The sequence below is a fragment of the Podarcis bocagei genome (genome assembly GCF_964188305.1).
Source record: "Podarcis bocagei genome assembly, chromosome: 14".
NCBI classification, from domain to species: Eukaryota; Metazoa; Chordata; class Lepidosauria; order Squamata; family Lacertidae; genus Podarcis; species Podarcis bocagei.
The window spans coordinates 17061331-17085487 of record NC_138139.1 but is presented as its reverse complement, the minus strand read 5'-3'; the positions used below and the strand labels follow the sequence as shown (position 1 = coordinate 17085487).

The 24157-nt window shown below is 47.2% G+C and overlaps 1 protein-coding gene across 1 annotated transcript in view; it reads right to left on the bottom strand.

Moving 5' to 3' along the window:
• SH3GL3 (SH3 domain containing GRB2 like 3, endophilin A3) overlaps positions 1-18230 on the bottom strand; it is a 44699-nt gene extending 26469 nt beyond the window's left edge. Inside the window, exon 1 of the mRNA XM_081171237.1 lies at positions 18012-18230. Within this exon, the coding sequence (XP_081027363.1) occupies positions 18012-18056 (45 nt within the window). The 5' untranslated portion in view covers positions 18057-18230. The remainder of the gene's footprint in view (positions 1-18011) is intronic.
• Positions 18231-24157: the final 5927 nt, after the last annotated feature.

The following is a 24157-nucleotide window of genomic DNA, read 5'->3' as shown; positions in this document are numbered from 1 at the left end:
AAGTCAAATATAAAATGCACATTTAAAACAGCATAATTAACAAGAGAATAAAATATTATCACGGCTGTTTGGCAGGCACAAAAAGATGGGGCAAAGATGGAGGCTACTGTCCCTCAAGCCTTTGCTATAGAAGAAGATTAGTGTCTGGAGCCAGCAAATTCATTTCTTTAGGAATACGGTTTTGTGTTCAGATTAAGGGCTCCCCCAGACAACCTGCTTAGAATCATGGAATTATATGATTCCAATGATCATTCTAGTCCAACGCCCTGCAATGCAGGAATCTCAGCTAAAGCATCTAGGACAGATGGCCATCCAACCTCTGCTTGAAAACCTCCAAGGAAGGGCAGTCCACTACCTTCCCAGGGGGTCTGTTCCACTGTCGATCAACTTTTACTATCAGAAAGTTCTTCCTGATGTTTAGTCGGAATATGGATGTGCTGCGCTAAAGTGCTTTAAAGGTAAAGGGACCCCTGACCATTAGGTCCAGTCATGACCAACTCTGGGGTTGCGGCGCTCATCTCGCTTTACTGGCCGAGGGAGCCGGCGTACAGCTCCCGGGTGATGTGGCCAGCATGACTAAGCCGCTTCTGGCGAACCAGAGCAGCGCACAGAAACGCTGTTTACCTTCCCGCCGGAGCGGTTCCTCTTTATCTACTTGCACTTTGACATGCTTTCGAACTGCTAGGTTGGCAGGAGCTGGGACCGAGCAACAGGAGCTCACCCCGTCGCGGGGATTTGAACCGCCGAGCTTCTGATCAGCAAGTCCTAGGCTCTGTGGTTTAACTCACAGCACCACCCGCGTCCCTTAAAGTGCTTTAATCCACTTTAATAGTGCAAAAGCCTAAATTTCCTGTATGCCCTTGAATCCAACTTGCAAAATACTGACCGTCTGGAGGCAACCAGAATTAGAGGCAGTATTGCAGAACAAACCAAAAATGCTCTTTTGGAGACTTGTGCTTTTAATATGCTGATATTACAATATTTTCAGTGCCAGGTTGAAACCCTCTTCTTTACCTAGGAAGTTCAGATGACATTTTAATCAGTACTTTGCCTTACCCTGCTCTTTAATTTTACATGTTTACTTTGCCTCTTATTTTTGCCTATGCTTATATGTTGTATTTCTATGTTGGGTAAATAGTTTTATTCACAGCTTTGTACACGACTTAGGGATCTTTTTGATCAAGGTTGGCTAAGAAATATTTTAAATAAATAGTATACACATTTGTCAGGGGTTCAGGAGCAGAGGCGAGGGCAAGGGAGGAAACAGAGAGCGAGGGGGAGGAGGCCGAAGAAAAGATGAGTGATGACGACGACCCGAGATCTCCGAGTCTTTCCAGTGAATCAGAAGATTCACAGAAAGGAGCGCCAGTGGCCAGAGCAAGGGGGGAGCCTAGGGGGACACGCCAGGAAGAAGGGTCCAGAGGGGGCTCAGAGGGCAGCAGTTGGAGATCGGGGCCAGCGTCACCAACAGAGCGCAGTGGAGAGGAAGGGCGCCAGGTATCGAGCTCTGGCAGCTCGCAGCAGGGGGGAGGGCATGAGTCAGGAGTGGCCACACCTCCATCGGGGAGCGAAGAAACGGTTAAGCGGAAAGTGGAAGGTTGGGCGCGCGCACCAAGTTCAAATGCACAGGAAGGTGGCGCAGTAAGCAGCCCGGAAAGGGAGCCAGGTCCTAAAGCCCGACGCAAGGAGACAGAAGGGTCCGGGGGGTCAGCGTCAGAAGAGTCCAGGAAGGAAGAGACCGCGGGGGGCAGAGGGACCCAGAGAAGAACGGTCAGGCGGAAAAGGTGGAGTAAGGCTAGGGTATTAAGCTGGTGTACAGGGGGCGGAGACTCAGACGGAGCTTCGCCGGTCTAACCCATAAGACGTAGAGCTGCACGCGGCAGCTTGAGAATGGAAACTGTAACTCAATAAAGACTTTTATAAAGTGAACGCTGGCTAGCGTGATCCTCTGTGAGCTAGGATCTGGAAGCAGCTCTGACAACATTCAATTCCCTCCCTGCAATTTCCCTGCTATGCTCTCTGCGCGTTGATGATTTACAGAAAGAGTGACTCTCTCCAGTGTGGACCTTATTAAGAGACCCAGAACTGCTGAAAGACATAGATTTTTGGATCCAGTAATGTAATGTATGGCAGATCGTACATCTAATTCTTAACGAGTTTATGGAATCAAAGAATGCTGGACAGCATTGGAAAGAGCCAGGTGCAAGCAAGATGGCGATTCTTAAAATACTTGGGAACTTGCAAGATCATTGGCTCCCTAACATCTCTGCAACTGTGTTGCATTATTCATGAAAGGCCCAGTTAGTCCACAGGGCATTCTCTGGCCCAAAGATTCATGTTGATTAAGGAACTTTGACAGGTAATTGGAAGCGGAGTTTAAAAAACAAGCTCTACCCTTAACATGACAGATCCATAAATAAAAAGGGTATAGAAGCAGACATCTGTAAACCCAGCCTATGTCTATTAGTTTTTTTTAACCAAACCAAGACATAGTTGTCGATCTAAAAATCTGACTAGCCAGAAAGGAAAATCAGTTGTGGCAAGATGAAAGGGAGAAGCCATTTAAGCCATGGGTGAAACTTAAGTGTCGAATAGTCCTGCTGGATAGCTCAGTTGGTGCTGATAATGCCAAGGTTGCAGGTTTGATCCCCATATGGGACAGCTGCATATTCCAGAAGTTGGACGAGATGATGACTCTAAAATGTGCTATTTGAAGTCATGATCCCTGATAGACGCTCCAATATCAAGTGAATAGCTATCAACAGATTTCCATTTTCAAAAAACAAGGAAACAAACACACACACACACACACCCCTACACCAGGATTTAGCGTTTGGGCACTTCCAGACTGTTGCTATTTACTACTGAGACTCAACAATGAACTGCCAAGTTCAGTTTGCACAATTAGTTGGTTTGGTGCTCTTCCACAGCACACCCACTTCCACCAGCCTCAAACCCACACTTTTAGCAACACAGAAAGGGCCAGGAAAACGCAGTGGGAACACTGGGGTAGCACAACATAATCTCACCTCCTTGTAAACAATAAAAAGGTAAAGGGACCCCTGACCATTAGGTCCAGTCGCGGACAACTCTGGGGTTGCGGCGCTCATCTCGCTTTACTGGCCGAGGGAACCGGCGTACAGCTTCCGGGTCATGTGGGCAGCATGACTAAGCCGCTTCTGGCGAACCAGAGCAGTGCACGGAAACACTGTTTACCTTCCCGCCGCAGCGGTACCTATTTATCAACTTGTACTTGATGTGCTTTCGAACTGCTAGGTTGGCAGGAGCATGTAAACAATAGGTGTTCAATAAATAGTCAGCATCGGCCAACAAATCAATGTTCCATTAACAGGTCATCTAGAAGAGACCTATGTAAAGATCAGCTGTTGGCTTAATGGATGGAGTTCAAGCCATGACCCAGGAAATCCCCCAGTTCACCCTAGCTGCTAGCTCCGGATGAATGCCTTAGGCAAGCCAATATAACTCAGATTCAGATTCCATCCACAGTATGTAAATACCCAAACTGGCCCACCTTACAAGATTGTTGTGAGGAATACTAAGAAGCAAAATATTGTGTATTTTAAATTATAACCTAAAGCCAACTGATGGATCTAAACATTGTGCTAAGAAGACCAGTACTTAAAAGGCTCTGATCCCTTGGCCATCTCAGTTGCGTGGCGAGACCCCGCAGCCCCCCCCCCCCCGTTGGAAATAACTCACACAAGGACACGGATATTAGGTTTATGTTATTGGGCAAATTTTGGCCACAACTTTATTGAAATTGCAGAATGTGAGCGGTTTTGGCTTAGGCATTGATTGGACCTGACTATATCTGACTCCTGCCCATTGTGCAGGAAGTCCCCAGTAAGGGTAAACCCCCGGTAGGGGGAGCCCTGTTGATGTGAACCAACTCAAGCTCCCCCTGGTGTTCCCGTCGGGGTCGTGTCAAGGCCTTAGCCCCCCAGCCGGGCTTCGGACTAGATCAACACCCCTGGATTCCTTTAATGGAATACCCTTAAGCATGGAGGGGCAGGTGAAGGCCACACCTCCCCTCCCCCACACAAGGTCAAACAATGCCTAACCGCAACCCTAACAAAGTTGTGACGATTGCTACGTAGTAGGCGAAAACCAAGTGGCCAGTGCCAATTTGCCAAGTGGAAAAATTCCTGCCAGGCCCCTCGGACAACCAAGGCGACCAACCGAAGTCCATAGCAAGGCCATTGCCTAACCTGCAAAATAGGGAGAGAGGGCAGGTGATTGAGGAAGCGAGCCAAAGAGGAAGTCCTCTGACTCACTCCTCCGTTTAAACGGCCCCGGCCCCGGATTGGCTGGCCGGGCTCTGACGTGGCCGGGATCCCCCAGGCAACGGGGGGGCAAAGTCCTCTGCCCCCGGTGGGGAGTGGGTGGCCACGCGGTCTGCCGCAACTCCTCCCCACTGGGGAAGTGGAGCGGATTTGTCGCTTTCCAGCTCTTCAATGTCCTTTCAACCAGCATTGTGCATAGCATTCCAAGTGCGACACTTTTTCTTAGCTTCATCTTTTGTTACCCCTTTGATCAATCCAGAGTCTTTGTTCTGAGGGTTTTAAAAGAAAGCTCAGCAGGAATCATATGCTTCCCGAGGCAAGCTCACCTTTCATTCTTCCGACTGTTCCTTTTGTGCATTCTCATCTCCCCTTTCAGAATTCACTTCTATTTTGCCAACTTAACTTAAACCGACACCATACATTTGCTTGGGATAACTGGGCATGTTCTGAATAGCTTCCAAGCAACCGCAGAGAAATCTGATTTGTAAACAGTCTTCGAATCTCTTTAATTTGCAGTATGACAGAGGTTTATAAATGACGTTGGTGCAGAGAAGGAAAGAGCACTTTTGCTCCTCTCAAGAGTAACCAGAAGCTGAGGGTCATCTAATGGAGCTGGCAGGAGATATAGGACAAGAAATAAACTCCTCCACACAGCACATCATTAATTTACAGAATTCATTGGCACCAAAATTGGTGTTTGCCATCAACAAGCACCACCAAGAACAAGCACATATTTCAAGCACAAACAATGCACATTGCTTCCTCAAAATAATAAAATTTAAAGAATCCTGGAAGCTGTAGTTTGTTAAGGGTGCTGAGAGTTGTTAGAAGAACCCAATTCCCCTAACAGAACTATAATTCCCAGAGTTCCATAGGAAGAGAAGTTCATTGTTAAACACTCTTGGAACTGTAGCTCTGGAGGTGTATACAGTGGTACCTCGGGTTACATACGCTTCAGGTTACAGACTCCGCTAACCCAGAAATAGTGCTTCAGGTTAAGAACTTTGCTTCAGGATGAGAACAGAAATTGTGCTCCGACGGTGCGGCAGCATTGGGAGGCTCCATTAGCTAAAGTGGTGCTTCAGGTTAAGAACAGTTTCAGGTTAAGTACAGACCTCCGGAACAAAGTACTTAACCCGAGGTACCACTGTATAGTGTGAATGTAGCAATATCCATCCTGTAGCTGAGACTAAAACCTGACCGAACGGTGAAACATCCAGTCTACGTTTTTGTACTTTTTTTAATTTCAATTTTGTCCTCATCCCCCATCCACTTCCTAGTTTGTGTAACCTTTCACCTGATGCAGAGTTCTGGGGGAACTTGAAAACTTGCTGCTGCTGAAATAACATCTTCTTCTGTTAAACAGTTGTTCACCACAGTTAGGAGCAATCGTGGACCCATTTTTGCAACGGAGGACCTTTACATAGATGAATCCTTCTGCAATCCACCTACCACCAGCCTCAACAGCTGCTCCTCTAGAGCTCCCAGATGGCAAATGTTTACGCAGCATCAATGCTCTGCTAGCTTGCAAACCAGCAGGGGGTCAAAATCTTTAAATTGTTTTAGCAGAAGATGCTGCCCCAGTGCGTGGGCCTGTGCAGCAGGAGGCTCAAACCCCCATTGTTTCACATCCCTAATTTTATAGACACCCTGTTGGGAAGAGGTCAGATTTAATCACCGCAAAGGCAATGGTTTTGGGGTTTTTTTTTATATGTAGATACACCCTGTTTCACAGAGTTCATACAGACCAGGACTAATTAAATCTATCATGTAAGAGAGGCTGAGCCATTCCTATTTTGGAAAACAGATATTTCCACAGGCGGCACACATTCACAGGCACTGTTGACAACTCTCTAGACATGCCGCAGCAGAAATGTTTTGCAGCCGTTTTCACTGTTGTTGTTTTTTAGCAAGAATTCCATTCATTTATCCCAATTCAGTAAAGGAGATACGCACATGGGAGGAATTTTTGCTGCAAGGAGTGTGTCTTGATGGAACTAAGTCCCCAAACACATCTCTGTACTGGGATACGTGTTTAAAGATAAGGCATCTAACTGCAGCTCCCTGTCCAGAAGAACAACATGGGGAGCTCCAAACAAAGTGGGGTGCACGTGCTGGGCCTGTCATCAATGATCCAGGTGACCCCACTTTGCATGAATCGAGTTCTTGGGTCAGCAGCGAGATTCTATCCATGCTTGCCTGAATACTGTTAAGACTCTCCTTGGAGATCTCTGTGCTCACCACTTGAAAGGTCAGGAGTGGAGGGCATGTAGCCAGCACACATGCAGACTTTGACAGTGGAAAGTGCCCCCCACCCCCCGCAATTCCTGGATACAGTTGAGGGTTTTCACGTTCTTTTGAATGTCTAAGGAGGGACAGCATTGAAGGAAGAACAATCCATCGCCATACCCATGGGCATTCATTGTGCATTATTATTATTCTTACCGTATTTTTCACTCCATAAGACACACTTTTTTCTTCCTTGTAACGTGGTTGCAAAGCACGGATCCACATGTATCCTCAGGATTTTTGCACTGGGTCACCCCAAATTCACCATCAGATCACATAGCATGTCCATGGCTACAGCCTGCACCAAAAAAATTACGCACCCACTGTTGCGTGGGGCTGTAAAGGTGCAAAACCGTGGTTACAAAGCACAGATCCACATGGATTCTCAGGATTTTTGCATTGGGTCCTTGCTCCTGCCAACCTAGCAGTTCGAAAGCACGTCAAAGTGCAAGTAGATAAATAGGTAGCACTCCGGCGGGAAGGTAAACGGCGTTTCCATGCGCTGCTCTGGTTCGTCAGAAGCGGCTTAGTCATACTGGCCACGACCTGGAAACTGTACTCCCTCGGCCAATAAAGTGAGATGAGCGCTGCAACGGCAGAGTCGGCCACAACTGGACCTAATGGTCAGGGGTCCCTTTACCTTTACCCCAAACTCACCATCAAATCACATGTCTGTCACCACAGCATGAATCACAAAAATCATACATCCACGGTTTCGTTCAGAATATATTTTTTTCTTATTTTCCTCCTCTAAAAACTAGGTGCGTCTTATGGTCAGGTGCGTCTTATGGAGCGAAAAATGCGGTGATGCTTGAGTTTATATACCGCCCTATACTCGGGGGTCTCAGGGCAGTTCACAGAATTATTACTTATATCCATAGATAAAAGAACCAATCACACGAAGTCATACAGTTCAGATCAATATTATTCAACCTCCATTGCAAATCAGGTTTATTGTCAAAATTTACAGGCTTTCAGCTGTTTGCAATGAACAAATCAAACAAAAGCAACTAAAATAGCTCAACACAGCAGATGCTTCAAGTGGTTCCCCCAAATTCAGCTGAAATTGCAACTTATACTGGCTTCTCTAATCTATTATTCAACCCAAACAGGTGTTCTCTCCAGCACACCTGATGCAACTGCAACTAATCAATATTTGGGAGTGTGTGAAGAGACCTCAGCCCCTAGGAGTTGGCTCCCATGCATGGAAAAATTGACCCAAGGGAATGCAGCCATCAGGATAAAAAATGACCACCACCCCCTATGGATTTATGGCATGCCTTTCTCTGGTGTCATTACAGATGAGGAGTGAGCTGTACACCGTAAACAAGCCAAGGGGCAAATAGCTGCTGAGCCACACCCACCACTGTGAGGCCTGAGGAGGTGATGATGATGACGTCTCCCCAGCTGCTGCTATTGGCTGTGGACTTCATGTGATGTCACAAAAGCACATGGCAGCTCAGTGGATATACAAAAGCAGCCCAAGAGGAATGCCAAGGCAAAAGCTTGAGGAGGACACAGTGGACAACAGCTGTGTTATTCAACACTTGGTGCCTCCTTCCACAGGGAGGCGAAGCGGCAGATGGAAGGAGGTAATCATCCATCAATGGGATGCTGTGAAGCAACGAGAAGGCAAGTGGACCTGCTGGGCAGGATCGCGGCGTGAAAGCGGCTGATATCCATGGCTGGGAGCTGGCGATGGACCTGGCAGAAGCTGGCAGTCAGGGGTGTAGGGGCAGTCTGCCCTGGGTGCCCTCACTGAGGGGGGTGACATTCGGCGTGCCGCCCACCCGCGACTCCCAAGCCTACCCTGAGCTGTGGAATTCCCCCCTTCCCTCTTCATTTTGATAGCTTGGGAGTTGTGGGCTGACGGTGCACCGAATGTCCGCCATGGATGGCTCAGTCTGCCCCCGTGAGTGGCTCGCTCTGCCCCTGGCTGCAGGGCGTGCACCCTAGTGGCTATCCCACGCCCGGGAGGGCACTCTCTGCACCACACACCCCTCGAGAGAGCGCCTGCCCTGGGCAGCACGGGCATACGCTCAGCCGCTGCTGGCAGTTGTTGCTGGACAGAAGCTGATGTGATTTATATTTAAATCTTTGAATAGCTTTGGAAGTGGATATAGGCTGTAGGGTTAGAAGTAGAAGATACTGTATTTTAAAATAGTATTATTTGTAAGTGATAAAATGTGAAGTTATTTTAAGTGTGATTAAAAAAAAAGAAGATGGTTAGAAATTATGATATATGTAAACTACTAAAGATGACGTAAAATGAAAATCAGATAGGTGGGACTTGGGGAAGCCCACTTAACAATGTTTAGAAAAATAAGGATATGACAAGAATTTGTTTGTACTGTTTGTTGTTTTGTTTGTGTTCTTTATTTGTGTTATGAAATGGGGAAAAAAGGGGAAAAAGGAAGCTGATATGATTAGCATGTGGAAGTCCAGGATGTTGCAGGGCTGAAGTTTGTGCATGTAAGCTGTTTGAAATTCACCTTCAGAAGGCTGTTGACAAAAGCTGTGTGGCTATTTGTGGATTGATGCTGGGGTAAGTTTGAATGGAGTGTAGACGCAGGTCACAGCATTCCTGAGAATTACGTGTTCAGAGAGTGGTGTTGGCTGCCCTCTGCGTGAATGAACCACTGGATATTCATGGGTGGAAGTTGGCAGGCTGGTCAGTGGAGATGCCTGGATGATACTGTTGAATGAGGGCCATTCCCCTCACCGTATCTGTGTTTGCCTTTCATGGATGTCAGAAGTTGATGAGGCTTTCCTCAAAAGCACCCATGAAAGCAATGAAGGCAACAACAGATCCTAAGCTACTTCCAAGTCTACTTCTAATCAATGAATTTCTAAATTCATTGCACTCTACGTGGGGCTACCTTTGAAGGTGACTCAGAAACTACAACTAATCCAGAATGCGGCAGCTAGACTGGTGACTGGGGGCGGCCGCCGAGACCACATAACACCGGTCTTGAAAGACCTACATTGGCTCCCAGTACGTTTCCGAGCACAATTCAAAGTGTTGGTGCTGACCTTTAAAGCCCTAAACGGCCTCAGCCCAGTATCCCCAAAGGAGCGTCTCCACCCCCATCGTTCTGCCCGGACGCTGAGGTCCAGCGCCGAGGGCCTTCTGGCGGTTCCCTCATTGCGAGAAGCAAAGCTACAGGGAACCAGGCAGAGGGCCTTCTCGGTAGTGGCGCCCGCCCTGTGGAACGCCCTTCCAGCAGATGTCAAAGCGATAAACAACTACCTGACATTCAGAAGACATCTTAAGGCAGCCCTGTTCAGGGAAGTTTTTAACGTGTGATATTTTACTGTATTTTTGGTTTCTATGGAAGCCGCCCAGAGTGGCTGGGGAGGCCCAGCCAGATGGGCGGGGTATAAATAATAAATTTATTATTATTATTATTATTATTATTATTATTATTATTATTATTATTATTATATAAATACATCTAAGTAACGTTCATGACATTCCGCTTTCCAGTACTGGGATGGGAGGCTATGCAGATGCATCCCTAGCAGTTGCCGCTGGCTACAAACTTCCTGTGATGTCACAAACGCACATGGTGGCTGAAGGGAAAGAGGCAGTTACTAGTGGGAGGAGGGTGGAAGAAGGAAGAAACCCCAGTAGAAGGTTCAGGGGAAGTTGGGGTAGGCAGGGCCAACTGGATATTGCGAAGTTGAATACGGGTTGACTCCCTTCTGTCTACAGTGGTACCTTGGGTTACATATGCTTCAGGTTACATACGCTTCAAGTTACAGACTTTGCTAACCCAGAAATAGTACCTCAGGTAAAGAACTTTGCTTCAGGATGAGAACAGAAATCGTGCTTTGGCGGCGCGGCGGCAACAGGAGGCCCCATTAGCTAAAGTGGTGCTTCAGGTTAAGAACAGTTTCAGGTTAAGAACGGACCTCTGGAACGAATTAAGTACTTAACCTGAGGTACCACTGTACTTGTGTTGCCAACGCTTTGTTCTCTCAGGGCTCCTGTACCTGTCTCACCCAGATCGCTTTGCAAAGCCCCAACCCCAGCCCGCCGGGCATTCTCCAGGGGCCCAGAGAACTGCAGAGAAGTTTCTGCAGCTGCATTAGACTTTCTGCATCCTCCTTTCCAAGACAAGCCAGTTTATGGAGGCTGTAGGGACACTGAGTTGCAGAATAGGTGGATAGAGGAGGGAATCAGCAATGCCCCTTGCAAGTTGGAATCTAACAACATCCAGAGAGCACCAGATTGGGAAAGGCTGCTTTAAGCAAACAGAACTCGCAGTTGATCAGGAAGGACCTGATCTTACCTCTGAAATGTTTTTTTTTTCTATTACGAAAGCCTTAACAAACAAACAAAAACTGAAAGCCAGCCTTTGATAGGAAACAAGTAATACCCTCGCAGTGTTAAGGGTGTTATAACGATGCAAGATTGATCAAAAGGGAAACTTCATGTAGCATTCTAAAAGTATGTTGCGTTTTTATCTTGTGAACTGCCCTGAAATAATAATAATAATTTATTTTATTTATACCCTACCCATCTGTCTGGGTTTCCCCAGCCACTCTAGGTGGCTTCCAACAGAACATTCAAAACACGATAAAAGATCAAACATTAAAAACTCCCCTAAACAAGGCTGCCTTCAGATGTCTTCTAAAAGTCAGATAGTTGTTTATTTCCTTTACATCTGATGGGAGGGCGTTCCACAGGGCGGGCACCACTACCGAGAAGGCCCTCTGCCTGGTTCCCTGTAACCTCACTTCTTGCGGATAAAGGGCAGGATATGAATTAAATTAGATGATTGAATGAAAGAATGATTCAAGGGACAAAATGACCTCAAGGGACAAAATGTATCCTTACCCATTGCATCAGAATATCTTATGATGACACAGTGTGAGATTTACCGTATTTTTTTGCTGTGGTAGCATGATTTGAACTCAAGCAAACATTTCTTAACCACAGTCATTGGTGTGGTGTCAGACTAGGCAGCTAACTAAATTTAATAAATAATAATAGCAATAATAAACACTGCAGCCCAAGATTCTTAGGAGCCATCTTAATACACCCTGAATAATCGAAGGGCAGAGTAGAAATTAACAACAGCACTGGACCTCAGTGTCTGGGCTGAACGATGAGGGTTGAGATGCTCTTTCAGGTATACTGGGCCAAGGTCGTTCAGGGCTTTAAAGGTCAGCACCAACACTATGAATTGGAAACTTACTGGGAGCCAATGCAGGTCTCTGAGGACCGGTGTTATATGGTCTTGGTGGCCACTCCCAGCCACCAATCTAGCTGCCGCATTCTGGATGAATTGCAGTTTCTGAGTCACCTTCAAAGGTAGCCCCACTGTTAGATGGGGATTGTCAGCCAGTCAGATAGGGACCGGGGGAGAAAGAGACCTGTGCTGATAGGGATTATAGGGGTTAGCTAGGGAGGGCATCCTGGTTTGATTTCCTGAGAGGAAAATAAAAATCCTAGAAGAAGCTGGAGAAGTGTTGCTGGTATAGTAACAGTAATAGCCATTCTAGGTAGGGAGCATCTATCCCAAGTCTGCTGTTGTTGTTTAGTCGTGTCCGACTCTTCATGACCCCATGGACCAGAGCACGCCAGGCACTCCTGTCTTCCACTGCCTCCCGCAGTTTGGTCAAACTCATGCTGGTACCTTCGAGAACACTGTCCAACCATCTCGTCCTCTGTCGTCCCCTTCTCCTTGTGCCCTCCATCTTTCCCAACATCAGGGTCTTTTCCAGGGAGTCTTCTCTTCTCATGAGGTGGCCAAAGTATTGGAGCCTCAGCTTCAGGATCTGTCCTTCCAGTGAGCACTCAGGGCTGATTTCCTTCAGAATGGAGAGGTTTGATCTTCTTGCAGTCCATGGGACTCTCAAGAGTCTCCTCCAGCACCAGAATTCAAAAGCATCAATTCATCGGCGATCAGCCTTCTTTATGGTCCAGCTCTCACTTCCCAAGTCTAGGTTTTAGTAAGAGTGCTGAGGTTTTAAAAGTTTTCTGTTAGGAGCATTTGCCTGAAACTAAGTATTGTGGCTTCCGTGAGTAACCATCAAGCTTAAAACTTTCCTTAGGGCTCAATCACAATCACAATTCCTTGGGGCTTGTCCTGCCACCTTTCTCCTGGGAAAACCTGCTGTTTGCTGCTGAATGGAAACAACCATCAATCAGTTTTGCCCTGGGAAAGTGGTAGGACAAATGAAAAACCTCTCAGACCTGTCTACTAGAAAGCATGGGAGAACTTCTTGGACCCGAGCTTTCTAGGCGCAGGACAAGCAGAAGTGTGGACAAGCCCTGATTGTAATTAAATTAAATGTCAAATTCCCCCCTGCCTAGCACCCAAAAAAGTGGCTCCTCATTAGTTTTAAGTTTCTGAGTGGGGAGTAAGTGGACAAAGGGATCCTTCACATAAGCAAAACACTTGGTTGCCGTGTAATAAAAAGTGCTGCAGCAAACAATTCAAGCAGACCTCTCTCTAGTGGCTCCCGAACGATCAAAAACCAGAAAACCAGAAGTGAGCGTTCCAGTTTTCAAATGCTCTTTGCAACCCGAACATCTGACATGACTTCCACAGCTTCCGATTGGCTGCAGGAAGCTCCCGCAGCCAATGAGAAGCCATGCCTTGGTTCCCAAATGTTTTGGAAGTCGAATGTTCAACTTCCAAGGTACGTCTGTAATTGACTCAGTGTAGCTGAGTCCTCCATCCCAGTCTCCACGCATCAGCACTGGTGACCACATGCTTGAGGTGGTAGACGATTCTGTTGACCTGGGCTCCACCATGACCAGCTCAATCAAAGCTGATCTGGTCAAGCATATTGGAAAGCTACAGCAATGGCTCGCTCCTCCAGAAGGGTATGGGAAAATAACATTGAATACCAAGATGTAGATCTACCAGGCTTGAGTGTTGAGTATGCTGGTTTATGAAAGTGAGTTGTGGGCAACTTGTACCAGCCAGGAGTTATACTTCAACACCTTCCATATGCACTGCATCAGGAAGATTTTGGGCATCAATTGGCAAGACAGTGTCTCAAACCAATATGTGCTCTCCCAAGACCACATTCCCAGAATATTCACACTTCTGCCTCAACAACGTCTACGCTGGCTTGATCATGCCAGCGTTTCTAAGTTTCATGGCTTGGAAGATCACAGGATCTCCAAGGGAATGCTGTATGGGGATCAGGTTTCCGGCACCAGGTCCATTGGCAGACCAACTCAGCATTACAATGGTACGTCGGGTTACATATGCTTCAGGTTACATTTGCTTCAGGTTACACACTCCGCTAACCCAGAAATAGTACCTTGGGTTAAGAACTTTGCTTCAGGATGAGAACAGAAATCGCACGGCAGCAGCATAGCAGCAGCAGGAGGCCCCATTAGCTAAAGTGGTGCTTCAGGTTAAGAACAGTTTCAGGTTAAGAACGGACCTCCAGAACGAATTAAGTACTTAACCTGAGGTACCACTGTATGAAGATGTCTGCAAACATGACACGAAGGCTGGCAACATCAATCCCGCCCCCCCCCCCCATGTGGAAATCCCTTGCAGATGGCCGCCGCGCCTGGATCAGTCAGGTTGTGTGTCCACAGCAGTGACCAAAGGAGGGATGACCGCTGGGAGAAAGAAGAAATGCCATGGGACGCTTGCATTGCCACAAGCGGACGGATGCCTTCCCCTTCAATTATATGTGATCGAATCCCACCAGAAAACAGTGCAACACAAAGGTTTAAAAGAACAAAGGGAGCTCAGACAAGTCTGAGCAGCCTGCTAATTGAGCCCAGAAAAAAAACTTATCACCAAAGTCATTTGAAACCATTTTACAGGCATCTCTGCCCACACATGCCTATGTTAGTCATTTATTTGCAGTACATTCTCAACCAGAAGGGGAAGGAATGCCACTATACCAACATGCGAAGAGTTGCAAGCCAGTTCATCTTGTTTTCACACACTATAGTCCAGAATGGTGGACCAAGATGGGGAAGGCTAAGGTTCAAGTTGCCACTCAGCCATGAAACTAGTTGACTTTAGTTAAAAGCCTCCTCAGGATTGGATTTGGATATATAAACAGGATAACGAGCAATATTTATCTCTAATCCATATCTCAAAATTCTCCCGTTGGTACTATTTGCTGAAATCTAACTACACCAAAGCTCAATTCTTGCAGTCACTTACCTTTGCCTCCCTGAGAACTGCATTTACAGCTCCCCGTTTTGAAACAATGCCTACATCAGTCTTAAGTGGAAGGTACGGAAAAGTTCCAAGACATTTAAGACTTTGTATTTGTGGGGTAGGTGAGGTAGAAGAAATCCCCCATTATATACTCCATTGTCAAAACCCCAGAAAGAGATTTTTGGAACAGATGTTGGCACCGCTACAGGGACAGAACTCTGACGTGAAAATATATTATCTGATTGCGATCCACTTGTCACAAACAAAACAGCCCTATTTGCTAAAGCATTCATGCTAGCTATATAAAAGACAATGCCATCGACTGTGCAGGCAATTCATTAATTTGACTTATTGTAAGTGGATGTATATCTCTGAATTTCTTTTAACAGGCTTTAATTGACTTGTTGGATATGTAATCGAATTTGTAATGGCTTTTAGTCAAACACAATAAATGATTGGATTGGAAATAGTTGACTTTGGGCCAGACAACTATTTCTTGGCCTAAACTATCACAGAACTGGGAAAAACTGGCGTGGGGTGGGGGAGAAGAATCAGGTATGTGCCCTTGAGATCCTTGGAAGAAAGGTGGAATATATATCTAATTAACAAACTGTTGGCAAGTTAGAGGTCTGTTTTAGAAGCCCAAGTTTGAAAGGCACTTTCACACTTTGAGCATTTGTGGCCAAATGGTCACATTGACACACAAAAGGTTCAATTTCTGGCATCTCCAGGTAGGACTAGGAAAGAGTACCTGCATGCGACCCTGAAGAGCTCCTGCCATTCTGTGCAGACATCACTGAGCTGAATAGACGAAGGCTCTGACTCGGTATAAGGCAGTTTCCAACACCAAGATGGACTGGGTCATTTCAAATCACTTTAAAGCTTCGCAGCACAACAAACCACCAGCTAAGCATGCTGCAAAGAATTAATACGAAGATACATTTCTCTTTGGCAATGGAAGAAAAGGAAACCAGCCTTTGAAGAAAGAAGGGGCAACTTATTCGTGAAGGGTTAGTGGGAAAATAGAAGAGAGGAAGAGATACAACCAAACATCAGTAAAGAAGAAGATAATAGCATCCTAGCAGATGGAAAAAGGTAAGGGGCAGTTAAAAGTCTGTAGAGGATTATGAAGTCCATTCACTAACGTACAACAAGGGTTGTTGTTGTTTAGTTGTGTCCGACTCTTCGTGACCCCATGGACCAGAGCACTCCTGTCTTCCACTGCCTCCCGCAGTTTGGTCAAACTCATGCTGGCAGCTTCGAGAACACTGTTCAATCATCTCATCCTCTGTCGTCCCCTTCTCCTTGTGCCCTCCATCTTTCCCAACATCAGGGTCTTTTCCAGGGAGTCTTCTCTTCTCATGAGGTGGCCAAAGTATTGGAGCCTCAGCTTCACGATCTGTCCTTCCAGTGAGCACTCAGGGCTGATTTCCTTAAGAATGGATAGGTTTGATCTTCTTGCAGTCCATGGGACTCTCAAGAGTCTCCTCCAGCACCATAATTCAAAAGCATCAATTCTTTGGCGATCAGCCTTCTTGATGGTCCAGCTCTCACTTCCATACATCACTACTGGGAAAACCATGGCTTTAACTTATTTTCCGCTCTATAGCACGCACCTGACCATTACATGCACATAGTTTTTAGAGGAGGAAAATTTGTAGGCATGCCACCCGTAGGCATTCCCTCCATAACACGCACAGACATTTCCCCTTACTTCCCTGTTCAGGGAAGTTTTTAATCTGTGATATTTTAGTGTATTTTTGGTTTCTATGGAAGCCGCCCAGAGTGGCTGGGGAAACCCAGCCAGATGGGCGGGGTACAAATAATAAATTATTATTATTATTATTATTATTATTATTATTATTATTATTATTATTTTAGGAGGAAAAAAGTGAGTGTTATGGTGCAAAAAAACACGTATACAGCAGGGAGCCTTTTTTAGTCCACCTCTTGCACCCTTAAGCAAGCCAAAGATACCAGGGTTGAAAGCCCACATTTGTTCCAGTCATCCATAAATGTTCAAGGATGATGTGAGGCAGGGCTGGTGAGTCATGTGAGGGTTCTGAGGGCCACATAGAGAGGCCAGGACAGCTCAAGGCTGCCCATCTCTGACGTCCAGGATTGAGGGAGGCTGAGAGAGGCAAACAAGACCTCTCTCAGAAAAATACAAATCCACAGCAAATCTAAACCAAAAACACAATATCGCCTCCAAAGCACGAAGCACTGGAAAACACACACCACAGAACCTCGTACAAACCAACCAGCATGTTGATCTGGAGATCTACTAACCAACATCATTAGCATATAACGGGCACCGAGCCCAATCAGCCAAGATGGTCTGTTTAATTCCCATGTGTTAGACTAAGCAGGACTATGGAGCGAGGGGTGGACAACACAGAAACATGGGCTTAATGGCATACAAATATAGGACCTAGCACAAGAGCAAGTGAGGCCTGGAAATACAGAATCAGAAATAATAACCACCCCTCCAATGCTTTTATGGCACGGAAGATGGAAGGGAAGAATTAAACAGATATAGGTTGCTTACTCAAGAGCAAGTTCCATTATACAATAACAGAGCTTAAGCCAGAGTAAGCATGATCACCTCCAGAGGAGGGGGAAAGTTGAATTCCCTGAGAGGGGTTACCCAAGAGATAAACTGGATATGGCAAAGGACTTGCTACGTCTGGGAGAGCAGGAAAAGGATTGCCCAAAGTGATATCTGGACTTCCTTTCTTCACCTCTCCCCACATTTTCTCTCTCTCTCGCTCTCTGCATACAACGATGTGTGCCCTAAATACGTACAAACATCACAAGCTTGGCATTTGCAAAATAGGCATCTGGCTACAGGGGTCCATGGGGGACCGGTGACTGGCTACAACTCTTTTCTGAGCAAACACAAATTCTCTCCCACATAACGTGCAAAATGGCCCAGGAAAAGAGCCCATGTCTAATGTACCCAAGAAAATCTGATAGGGAAATCCAACGGGCAGCACACCCCCCGAGATCCTCAGATGGAGCAATTCACTGGGGATACGCAGAACATCTACTCTGCATATCAAAGGTCCCGGGTTCAACAACACCCAGCATCTCTAGGTCGGATTGGCTGCTGCCAGTCCGTGTAGGCAATACGGAGCTATAGATAAGAGCGGACATAAAAGAGCAGGTGATAAAAAGTGCTATGCAATTCCTCCCACCTTAGCACGGGGGTTGCAAGGTTTCCACAAAACAAACCATCTTCCTTAGCGCCTAAAGCTTCTCTTACCTGGCTGGCTTTGTGGAACTGCTTCTTCAGGCCCGCCACCGACATGATCCCTCCGCTCCGGGCGCAGCAAGAGCTGCACGCGGAGGAGTCTCCAGCCAAGGGAAAGCAGAGGCGTTTCCAGGGCCGATGCCCCGGCCGAGCAGCTGGCAAGAGCTTCCCTCCTCGGGCTGCTCTGCCAAGGCAGAGCCGCCCGCTCCGTCGCCACCCGGGAGAGCGCGCAGGGGAGGACCAAAGCATTCCAAACACGCTGCACGCCCGCCCATTGGCCAGCAGCGGCGACTATGCAAATGAGACGGAAGGCAGCTCGCCCGGCTATTGGTCGGTTCTCTGGAACCTAAGCAAAAAAACCCGAGAGAACTTGGCGGGGACGCCCACGCTCCGTTATCGCTTAGAGACGGCGAGGGAAGATGGAGCTCCGCGTGCGGGAGGCGCCACGTCGGAAGCGAGAGACGCGGGTGCGCGAGAGGGCCGAGCGAGGAAGGCGAGGCGGAGGGCGCCTTTGCTGCTCGGGCGGAGGCTTTCTAGGGGCTTAAGATAGAAGGCTATTCGAGGTCAAGGAGGCAGCTGGATTTTTATTTTTATTTCTAAAATTTGCAAATCAGCAGCAACTGCAAAGTAAGCTCAGGGCCGTTTCACACGTAACGCAGCAGCAAGCCCGGGGTTGCTGCCACGTGTTCCCAGCAGCTGCTGCTGCCTGTTTGGAGACGGCACTAGGGCAGTGCGAGGGTTTCTCACCCGCTGTTTATCGCGTGTCCAGGGCGGTGCAAGAACTGGGCTTCTGCACCCGCTTAACTGTGGCCATTATCCTGCAAAGACCACATGTGACCTTCTGCCGGGAGCGGCCGTGGGTGGTTCCGTGTAGTTATCTCAACGTTCTAATTCATGGTCTAAAGCAGCTCATATATGTATTTTTAAAAAGCGCATGGCAATATTAAGAGACTGTGACACAAGAAAAGCCATGAGCAACAAAAAATAGGGACAAAATGAGAAGCAATGGAAATCAATTACGATATGTAAGAACAGTGGCGTAGCGTGGGTTGTCAGCACCCGGGGCAAGGCAAGTAATTTGCGCCCCCTAACCCGTGGATTTGCGCCCCCTAACCCTAACCCTCAGATGTTGCGGCCAGCCCCCCTGCACCCCCCACGCTACACCACTGTGTAAGAAATTATATAATGTCTGATGTATAGTGTTGGCATATAGTGCTGGAGGAGACTCTTGAGAGTCCCATGGACTGCAAGAAGATCAAACCTATCCATTCTGAAGGAAATCAGACGACAGAGGACGAGATGGTTGGATAGTGTTCTCGAAGCTACCAGCATGAGTTTGACCAAACTGCGGGAGGCAGTGGAAGATAGGAGTCGGAAACGACTAAACAACAACAACAACAACAGATAGTGTTAATGCAAACTGCAGTCACACTCCTGTACACTCACTGCGTTTCCAGTGGTGGGTTTTTAATCCATGTTCACATGACAATGTGTATGTATACAGTCCTTTATTGTAAGGGTATGTTCGCCTTCCCAGCCCCCTCCCCCTTTTTGCATCAGCACAGGGACGCGGACTTATAAAAAATATTGGGGGGGCCCGGGAAAGCTCATGAATAATAAATAAGCTCATGAATATGCAAATAAAGTGGCTCCGGCCCTAAATAGGGCAAGCCACGCCCCCCGCCAGCCGATTTGCTGGCTGGGAGGCGTGGCCAGTCGGGATTCCCCTGTTCTCGCGGGGGCTGAAACCGCCAGGAGGAAGGAAATTCCCCCCGGCAGTGCCTTGGCAGTGGCGGTGGTGCTGCGAAGCAGCGAGGCAGGAGCCCCCGCCCCCGGCGCTCTGCTGGAAGGGCGCCCGAGATTATTGGGGGGGCTGAGCCCCCCCAAAAATTTTTTGAGGGGGCTCGAGCCCCCTCAAGCCCCATGGAGTCGGCGCCTATGCATCAGCAGGACTTCATTCATTTGTGTTCCTGTTCTGGTGTTGACAGGGCGAGGATGCCTTTTCCCCTTTGCAAATGTGTTCACACCTTGGTCACAGACAAGGTAGGAATGGCTTAAGGCTCCAATCATTGTGAAGGTGGTTTGACAGACAACAAGTCAAACAGTAATATTTTGTAACAGAGAACAGCATCCATGTGCATTTTTTATAATGAGTGAACATGGATTTAAAAACTGGACATGCAACATGTAGATTGGAGTCCTTAAACTATTCCAAATTTGTCTCTAGCTAAAGTGTGAATTCGAGCCATTTTAGGCTTACCTTACTAAAGGATCCCAGGATGGTTAAGTCCAGTCAAAGGTGACTATGGGGTTGTGGCGCTCATCTTGCTTCAGGCTGAGGGAGCCAGTGTTTGTCCACAGACAGCTTTCCAGGTCATGTGCCCAGCATGACTAAACCGCTTCTGGTGCAATGGAACACTGTGACGGAAGCCAGAACTCATGGAAACACCATTTACCTTCCTGCCACAATGGTACCTATTTATCTACTTACACTGGTGTGCTTTCAAACTGCTAGGTTGGCAGGAACTGGGACAGAGCAACAGGAGCGCACTCTGTTGCATGGATTCAACGTGCCGACCTTCCAATCGGCAAGCCCAAGTGGTTTAGAATCAGAAGGTTGGCTGTTCAGCCTTAACAGCGAGATGAGCGCCACAACCCCATAGTTGACTTTGACTGGACTTAACTGTTCAGGGGTCCTTTACCTTTTACCTTTACTAGCCATTTTAAGTTGTGAACCACAGTGAGCAGGGGTGCCAACTTGAACAAAATATGCAGGGGGGGGGCAAGTAAGCTCCTCTTCACGTCATTGATCACATGACATGGTGCAAGCACACCATTTGAATGGCAATGCCCATCAGATTTGAGGGAGCTTGGTCCCCCTCAAATATTTTATTGGGGGAAGCAGAAGACCCCTCCACTCCTAGCAGTTGGCTCCTATGGCCCTGAGATCTATGGGTATATGGCGGTACATACATTTAATTAATAACAATTATAATACCATGATAATGTGATATTATCAAGATAATGTGAAGACACCCATAGTTGCCAACATATCCTGGGGGGGGGGGGGCAGCAGCATTAATGTTCTATGTATGTGTACCCAGAAGAAAGTCCCACTTACGTAATTCAATTGCGCATACTTCCAAATAAGAGTGTGTGCTTTTACAATCCAATCCTAAATGATGACTAAGCAGCAGGATTAAGACACTTAGTGAACTTTCGATGATGCAAAAGAGAATTTTCTTAGAGTTCTGATTCCCTCTTCTCTCCATCTGCTATAGGTACAGGAACCTAGTCATCTTCATCTGTCCACCCTAGTAACCTGCCATTCAGTATTGTTGTTGTTGTTTAGATGTTTAGTCGTGTCCGACTCTTCGTGACCCCATGGACCAGAGCATGCCAGGCCCTCCTGTCTTCCATTGCCTCCCGCAGTTTGGTCAAACTCATGCTGGTAGCTTCGAGAACACTGTCCAACCATCTCGTCCTCTGTCGTCCCCTTCTCCTTGTGCCCTCCATCTTTCCCAACATCAGGGGACTGGCAAGCCAGTCCAGTATCCCTGCCAAGAAAACGCCATGGACAAAAACAACAGGCCATGCAGTATAGCTGGCCAGTAACCAGCAAGGCTGCAAATGTCAAGCTGTTTTGATAAGTGAGGACAGTGGCGCTCTGGCCCCATCTAGTGACTGAACTGCAAAGCTTGCAAATCTGTTGAGTAGCTCAAATATTGCCCCTATGATTTATTGCAGCCCCCACCTCCCAAACCACTCTCTACCTTCTGGGAACACTTTTCACAGCAACCCATCTGCTCAAGCCATGAGAACCTTTGCACCTCCTACATTTGTTCAGCTTTTGAAAACCTCATGACTAGTAAGTCCAATAAAGAATAATAATAAACCACCCCTGAAAACCCGACGCGTTAGATGTTCACCCAGGAACCCTCACATATCAAAGAATCACAGACTTGCAGAGTTGGAAGGGACTACGAGTGTCGTCTAGTCCAACCTTCAATGCAGGAATCTTTCACGCAATGTGGGGCTCAAACCCACAACCCTGAGATTAAGAGTCTCATGCTCTACTGCCTGAGCTATCCTTCCCATGGAGCTCTAGTGGAGGCACAGCCAGGCAACATCTGCGCTATCCCTTTAAAGCACTATCATACCACTTTAAACAGTCAATGCTTCCCCCCGCGTTGCAAATCCTGGGAACTGTAGTTGGTTATGGGTGCTGGGAGTTGTTAGGAGACCCCTAGTCCCTTCGCAAGGGGACAGTGTGTGGGGCACGACAAACACATTCAAACTCCTGAAGCTCAGCACTGCAGGGCAAGTGATTGTGGGGAAGTTGTCTTCCAAGGGAGGCCGTCCACCATTGTTACTGATCATCAGGAGACATAGGAAACGGCCTTATACAGAATCTGGCCACATTGTTTGCATGTACTGACTAGGAACATCTCTCCAGGGTTTCAGACAGGGATGTTTCCCAGCTCAGCCTGAAAATGCCAGAGATTGAACGGAGGTCCGATTTGCTCCTAGAATGGGAGGTAAAGGAGGAGCAAGTGAAGACAGTGATGGTAAAGTGGGCCCAGGATTTAGGGAAAACTATTATGATGAGCGGGACGCGGGTGGCGCTGTGGGTTAAAGCACAGAGCCTAGGACTTGCCGATCAGAAGGTCGGCAGTTCGAATCCCCGCAGTGGGGTGAGCTCCCGTTGCTTGGTCCCTGCTCCTGCCAACCTAGCAGTTCAAAAGCACGTCAAAGTGCAAGTAGATAAATAGGTACTGCTCCTGCGATAAGGTAAACGGCGTTTCCATGCGCTGCTCTGGTTTGCCAGAAGCGGCTTAGTCATGCTGGCCACATGACCCGGAAGCTGTACGCCAGCTCCCTTGGCCAATAAAGTGAGATGAGCGCCGCAACCCCAGAGTCAGTCACGACTGGACCTAATGGTCAGGGGTCCCTTTACCTTTACCTTTATTATGATGAGCCCATGGGAATGGCTGTGGAAAAGAGATATCAAATTTACGGCATGCTATAATTTAAGAGAGAATGTAATGAAAATGCAATACAGATGGTATCTGACCCCGGCAAGATTGGCAAAAACGTACAAAAACTGTAGTGATGTCTGTTGGAGATGCAACAATGGGGCAGGAACCTTTCTACATATGTGGTGGGAGTGCAAAGAGATAGTGGGATTCTGGGAAAATATAACGAAGTGAAAAAGATGTTCAGATTTTCATTGGGGGGGGGGAACCCAGAATCCTTTCTCCTAGATATCATGTCAGAGGAAATAAAATGAACAGTCAGACCAATATTTATGTATGCAACTACGGCGGCAAAGTTATTGATTGCTAAAAATTGGGAAAGCAGCAGCGTCCCAACTAAAACAGACTGGTTATCTAAAATGATGGAATATTCCATATTGCCGAACTAACAGGGAGGAGTAAGAGGAGATATGGTACAAAAAGTGAATAAGGAGTGGGCTATCTTTAAGGAATACATCGAAATTTATGTGGAAAAAGTAGAATTTCTGACAGATACTGAGTGAATCCAGAAAATGATTTAGAGTGAAAGGAGAGTAAAGTTAAGATAGAAGAAGAGATTAAAGAAATCATGAATTGCGTTTAAGTAGTTGGAAAAATAAAGTAGCGTAACAAGATCGGCTGGAAGTCAAGTCACTTGGTGGGTGTCCGTGTGGGGTAGGTGTGTAGTGGTTAAGAGCGGTAGTCACGTAATCTGGGGAACCGGGTTCGCGTCTCCGCTCCTCCACCTGCAGCTGCTGGGTGACCTTGGGCCAGTCACACTTCTTTGAAGTCTCTCAGCCCCACTCACCTCACAGAGTGTTTGTTGTGGGGGAGGAAGGGAAAGGAGATTGTTAGCCGCTTTGAGACTCCTGAAGGGGAGTGAAAGGCGGGATATCAAATCCAAACTCTTCTTCTTCTTCTTCTTCTTCTTCTACAGTGGTGCCCCGCAAGACGAACGCCTCATGAGACGAAAAACTCGCAAGACGAAAGGTTTTTTCGTTTTCGAGTTGCTTCGCAAGACGAATTTCCCTATGGGCTTGCTTCGCAAAACGAAGCTTTCCCCCGCACCCCAGACGTCTTTTGAAACAAGGGGCAGCGGGGAGAAGATCGCTTCTCCCCGTTGCCAGCCCCGCAATCTCCGGG